This window comes from Petaurus breviceps, unplaced genomic scaffold (genome assembly GCF_028583685.1).
Source record: "Petaurus breviceps papuanus isolate PSGF00001 unplaced genomic scaffold, PetGlider_PUasm1.0 90604, whole genome shotgun sequence".
Lineage (NCBI taxonomy): Eukaryota > Metazoa > Chordata > Mammalia > Diprotodontia > Petauridae > Petaurus > Petaurus breviceps.
Window position 1 is genome coordinate 2,010,217 of NW_027187285.1, and position 6,858 is coordinate 2,017,074.

The window sequence follows — 6,858 nt, forward strand, 5'->3', positions numbered from 1 at the left end:
TATATATATATATATATATATATATATATATATATATATATATATATAATATATAACCATGTACATATATATAGTAACTAGGCGGCATCACGGAGTTAAATGTATGTGTATATAAATAAACATATATACACATATATAAACATACACACATGCATACCTATACATATACAACACACACGTATGGTAATTAGGTGATGAAGTAAATAAGAGTATTGAGCCTGGAATCAGGAAGACCTGAGTTCAAATCTAGCCTCAGATGCTTACTGTATGACCCTGGATAAGTCACTTAACCCTGTTTGCCTCAGTTTCCTTATGTGTAAAATGAGCTGTAGAAGGAAATGGCAAAGCACTCCAGTATCTTTGTCAAGAAAACCTCACATGGGATCAGAAAGAATGCGACACAACTGAATAACAACAAGAAATATATATACATACACATATATACATATGTACACACATGTATATATGCAGATGTGTATATGTGTTCTCATTACTATATTATTAGTATTATGTGAGGATGTATGTACCAATACATATTTATGCATATGTGTATATGTGCATATCTATAGATAAAAAGCCACTTATTGCAAGGGCAGATTTGTAGTGTCTTCCACCATCAGAGTTGAAACCTTCAAAATATTTCAAATAACCAAAGAAAGTCTCAGAATGGAATATGATAGTAATAAAGTCCTTACTCTTTACATTGTAGGTGAGGCAGAGTCTCCTACAGGACTTCACCTATACGATAATGTGTAAAACATGGTCATATATTCAAAGTAGCAGCAACATGGTACAGCATGGAGAAGGGACAGAAATGAAATATAAAAACCCAGCAGTCTTAGACCCCTCATTCACTGTAGGAGTAAATGTCTCCACGCATCTTAATAGTCCCAGAAGTTATCATATAATATCATGTACAACATGGAGAAATGACTTAATTCCGATGTGATTCAACAAATATGTCAATTCAACAAACCTTTATTAAGTCATTTATATACTCTTTCTCTCTTTTTTTTTTTTTTTGGAGAGGGTAAGGCAAGATAGTTGGGGTTAAGTGACTTGCCCAAGGTCACACAACTAGTAAGTGTTAAGTGTCTAAGGCCGGATTTAAACTCAGGTCCTCCTGACTCCAGGGCTGGTGGCTCTATTCACTCTGCCACCTAGACACTCCAAAGACCTAATATTTCTTTTTTTTTTTTTTAAAGCAATCAGCGTTAAGTAACTTGCTCAAGGTTACACGGCCAGTTATTTCTGGGTGTGGTGCTGAGTGTCTGAGCCCAGGATTCGATCTCCAGGTCATCCCAACACTGGAGTCGGTGCTCTTACTCGCTGAGCCACCTGGCCGCCCCAGGACCTAATATTTCTAACAGGTGTAGGTGAGGAGGAAGTATGTGCCAGACACGGGATTCTGCTTTTGCAAAAACACAAGTGATGGGATTCTGAGTCACCAAGAAAAAGCCCTGTTTTGCTTAGTGCATCGTGTTTAAGGAGGCTAAAACAAGCAAATAATAACACATGAGATTCATTTTTTTTTAAATTCACTTCTGAAGGAAACATCATTTTCCCGTGATGTTGGATAGGTGAGGAGTTACTGTGTTCTGAAGACAGAAAGCTAATTCATCAGAAATCATAACTAATGCCAAAACTTGCCAGAGTATTTGCATCATTCTTCCGTTCTAATGTCAGCTCAAAATGAATATCGTACATTATTTAATTTATTTCCATTCCTCTTCAGATATGGTTGTTTGCTCGGTAGAAACCAGGCCAGTCTTCTAGCCTTATTTTTTTTTATGACCTCTTATGCCACATCGATTCTTCATTTCTCTCAGAAGAATCAATTTTCCCAAACTTTTTGCTGATGGTAAGAGTATCCCATCTGTTCATAGCCATCCTGCCTCTTCCTCAGTCCTTAATAGACTCTCTTCCCTTTAAATCTTGTCCACCCTCAATGTCAGCTACTAAACCTGTCAAACATATGAAATCCCCTTTGCAGTATCTCCTCTATCTTGGCTACAACCAGAAAAGGAGGTAGGAGGGAAGCAAGGTCCCATCACAGATGGGATGTGTAGGATTCTCCAAGAGCCCCTGGGCAAAGGTCTGGATTCTGCCTGCGATTATTTCCCATCCACTTTTAACCATTTTATTAGAGTGCTTTGCCTGAAAGGATCCTCAAGGATGTTATAAACCTCTTTACTTCAAAAGCAGATTCTCAAACTTGGCAGTAGAGTGGTATACTCTTATGTATACATGTGTGCACTTATGCATATATACATATATGTTTATATACATGTGTATATCTATGAATATATACACACTTCTTGTTCACTCAGTTATACCCAAATCTTCATAACCCCATTTATCCATGAGGTTTTCTTGTCAGAGATACTGTAGTAGTTTGCCATTTCTTTATCCAATATACACATAAATGTATATATATATATATACATGCATGTGTATGTATTTATATATGTATGTGTATATCTGTTTATATAATACCAAAGCATTATATATTATTATTTTTAATCATACTGATGATTTCATTTTAGGGAACTGCCAGTGAGGGAATTCTACCAATTATTCTGCGATTTATGATTTAGAAATTTGCTTGGGGTCACTGAGAGGTCAAATCTAGATTTTCCTGATTCTGAGCCCAGCTTTCTATCCATTCAATTATGTTACCTCATGAGATGTTATATGAACATGATTAGTAGATAAATAGAGAATTGCCTGAGGCACATAAAAGTTAAGTGACTTGTTCAGTAGCTGAATCATATTAAGGTGTTTGTTGTAGTAGAGAGAGTTCTGGACTTGGAGGCAGGAAGACCTAGAATCAAATCTGGCCTATTAATTGTGTGACCATGGGCAAGTCATGTGACCTCTCTAAGCCTCAGTATCCTCATCTGTAAAATGAGGAAGTTGGACTAAGTGCCCTCAGTGAGCCATTCCAACTCTAAAGTTATGTTCCTACATAGATTACATTCTTAACAGCAATAACAAAATAGTAGTATTTTACTACCCTGCTCTCCATAGTATCAGTCTTTTAAGTAACCTAAAACCAGTCCCAGGACAAACTGAAAAATAAAGCAATTTGGTTGTGGTGTCTCTTTTCCCCCATCTTTTTAATATCAATTTTCCTCCTTCACAGAGGAGGAAAGTCTTCATGCCTTCATTGATGCCCAGGACCCCTAATGGCAGTGCCCTACTAAAGCTTTTCTTCTGATCAGTTTTCTGTGTTCTAGATCTTTCCTCCATCCTATTTCCCATCCTAATGTACTCATTTTACTTTATTCCTTTCACTCAGGCCCCTGCTAAGTAACTTGATAATCTTGTGACCTAATTTTCCCTAAGGTGTTAATGTCCAATAATGGCTAGACATCTGTTCTCTTTCCAGGTAGGGTGTGCATTTTATCCATTCCCTTAATACAAATGAATAAATTTAGTGATGGAGATTTTAGACACTCTGACAGGACAGTGGGGAGAGATTTTAGGGAAGGATGCCTTTCCTGGAACCCTTCAAATTGCACATGTAGGCAGTCACCTACTCTGACTATGTGTAAAGCCAGCTCTGTGAGCACTCTCTATTTGGAATGATTTTCCTTTATCTTCTTCCTGCAAGATTCTGACTTCCATCTCTGTTTATAACCTCCTTTCCCATCTGCTCTTTTGAAGATAATTGAGTCTCTTTCAAGTGTTCTGTGATATGGGAGATGAAGGGTGCCATATAAAAATGAATTGAATGGTGGTATATTGAATGTTATTAAAAGAGTTTCTTAGCCTCCCTCCTACTGTCTGTCTCACATTGGAGGGAAGGTATTAATGTTGCAGCTACTCCTGTGATTCACTGATACCCAGTGACTTTCTGACTAGAATAACTTCGAAACTTACCATTTTGGTCTGTATTCTTGAAATAATAAGTGATGACCCTCTCCTTATGGTAAATGACTATCATTATTGAATATTATTATTATTAGAGAGACTTAAATAATATGATCAAATGTGCAGATTTTTTTTTAACATAAAATACCATCTTAACAAAATCAGCAAAATCCCCAGTGTATATAAAGATTCTACTGTTTGTGAAGCAATGTGTTAGATGGTCTAGGTTGTATTGGGTGTGGATTGGGGATGCAAGATGAAAAAGAAAATTATTACATACTTTTTCCTTGAAGGAGCTCACAGTGTAGTTGAGGAGATAACAACATGTGAAAAGATAACATGATTCATGATACATGCTATAGAAAAGGTAATAATAACAAATACATCTTGGTAGTCATGGGACCTCATGACTGTGAAATCAGAGATCCTGGATGCAAATCCTGCCCACCAATTATTGCCTGTGTCTCCTTAGGAGATCCCCTGAGACTCCCTGGGATGCTGTTTCCTTTTACTATAAAAAGGTGTTGGACTAGATATCGTCTCAGGTTGCTTCCATCTCTAGACCTATTATTATATAGCACATATATATTATATATATATATATATTATCTGCTAAATGCTTTATACTTGTTATCTCATTTGATCCTAACAACAAACCTATGAGGTTGTTGCTATCATTATCCACATTTTGCAGATGAGGAAACTAAGGTTCAAGAGTAGACAAATGACTTACCCAGGTTCCCCCAGCTAGTAAGTGGGGGGGAGGGAGGATTTGAACCTGACTCCAGGCATGGCTATCTATACACTACACCACACTGCCTCTCACAGACAATAAGGGTGGTAGCAGAGAAGTGAAAGGCAACATCATTGTGGGATGGATGGTTGCATGGGGAAGGCAGAACTTGAGTTGAGCCTTGAAGCTCAGGTAGGACTTAGAGGGGCAAACTAACAGAAAGAGTGCTGACCTTGGAGTGCTGAAATTAGAGTCACTTGACCTGTGTTCAAATCTTGGTTTTGATGCTTACTATCTTTATGACTTTTATGAGGTCGTTTATTCTCTGCGAGCCTCAGTTTACTCATCTGTAGAATGAAGCTGGGTAAGATGGCATCTAAGGTCCCTCCTAGCTCTGGCTTTATGACCTTTGCTCCCCAATAGGTAGAAAGGAAAGGTAAGGGGATAGATACAGGGAGAGCAAGGGACAAAAGCACAGAGACCAGATAGGACTAATAAACTCCCTGATATGTGGGAGGGAGGGGGGAGCAGGAGAGACAGTGTTTGGATCAGTTTGACTGGAGTGTGTATAGTGGGATAGTAGGAAAGAAGGTTTAAAATGTCAGGGTCTTAAATGCCTGAAGTCCAGACTTTATCCAGCAGATAAGGAAGACTGTGATAAGAAGGAATGACTGAAATATCTTAGGGGAATGTTAGCAGTCATCTTGCATTAGTTTGTCCTTCTAGGCCTTCTCATCTGGATCGCCCTGACTCTCTGACTCTTACAGACTCTAGTGACCTGGGACGGAGATAAGCTCGTGTGTGTGCAGAAGGGAGAGAAGAATAACAGAGGGTGGAAGCAGTGGATTGAAGGAGGAAAACTGCACTTGGTAAGAGTTGGTTTTCATTCACTCTACCCATATTTATCAAAAAATAAACCACAATGTTTACCCGACGAGACTCCTCAACAAGAAAGAAACAGCCTTACTCCCCTTCCTTGAGCTCCAGCCAAAGGCACATCATCACACAGACCAGAAAGCCATTTCTCTCCTGCCCAGGGGAATCTGGGAAACAATCTCCATAGCAGCTTCTGTGAACTGTTGCATTATTTTTAAAGCTCTAAATGCTGAGTTAGGAATCTAAGATTCAAGAAGAGCAAGGAACCTGCAAAAGACCATCTGGATACGGGGAGAGAAATGAATATGGAGCTAAGACAAGTCTGAGGAGAGCCGACAGAAATATCCTGCTGTCTGGAAAAGAGAGAGCAAAAGCAGGAATAGAAAGGAGAATCAGAATCACCAACATTTAGACAGGCAAGGAATCTTAAAGGGGCAAGCCATTCATTTTACAAACGAGGGAAACTAAGGCTCAAAAGCAAAGTGACTTATGTAATGCCATGTAACAATTTAGAAACAGAGCTAGAAAAGAGAGAGTTGAGAAATCATCGTAAGATATAGAAGGATGTATGGTCTACAAGTGGGTAGCCACATGGCACAGTGGATAGAGTGCCAGACCTAGAATCAGGAAGATTCATCTTTCTAAGTTCAAATCTGACCTCTGACATGTACTAGCTGTGTGAAACTGGGCGAGTCATTTAACCTTGTTTGCCCCAATCTCTTCATTTGTAAAATGAGCTGAAGAAAGAAATGGCAAGCCAGTCTAGTATCTTTGCCAAGAAACCCCAAATGGGGTCATAAAGAGTCAGACAGGATTGAAAACAACTGGAAAAAAAAAACAAACAAAAATACTCTGTAAGTACACGTTTTGAAATTCTCTTGATCAGAGAGAAGCTATATCTACACGTCATAAAACATCTAGTCAGTTCAGTAGAGGAAAAATTAAAATGTAAAAAATAGCTGCTAGTATCCTGAGAATCCAGTCTGGTTGATGAATTCAGTTGTTCCTTTTTCAATTCAATGTGATAAACTGAGTCTGATACAGACTGAGTGACAGCAAAAAAAAAAAATACAGACTGAGAGAAACAAAAAAAAAATACACACTGAGTGACAGCAAAAAAAATACAGACTGAATGACAGCAAAAAAAAATACAGACTGAGTGACAGCAAAAAAAAAATACAGACTGAGTGACAGCAAAAAAAAAATACAGACTGAGTGACAGCAAAAAAAAAATACAGACTGAGTGACAGCAAAAAAAAAATACAGACTGAGTGACAGCAAAAAAAAAATACAGACTGAGTGACAGCAAAAAAAAAATACAGACTGAGTGACAGCAAAAAAAAAATACAGACTGAGTGACAGCAAAAAAAAAA

General features: G+C 38.1%; 1 protein-coding gene across 3 annotated transcripts in view; it reads left to right on the forward strand.

Moving 5' to 3' along the window:
* Positions 1–6,858, forward strand: part of RBP2 (retinol binding protein 2) — a 29,807-nt gene that overhangs the window by 19,301 nt on the left and 3,648 nt on the right. For all 3 annotated transcript variants that reach the window (XM_069063873.1, XM_069063874.1, XM_069063875.1), the window contains one exon: positions 5,377–5,478. In XM_069063873.1, the coding sequence (XP_068919974.1) occupies positions 5,377–5,478 (102 nt within the window). The remainder of the gene's footprint in view (positions 1–5,376; positions 5,479–6,858) is intronic.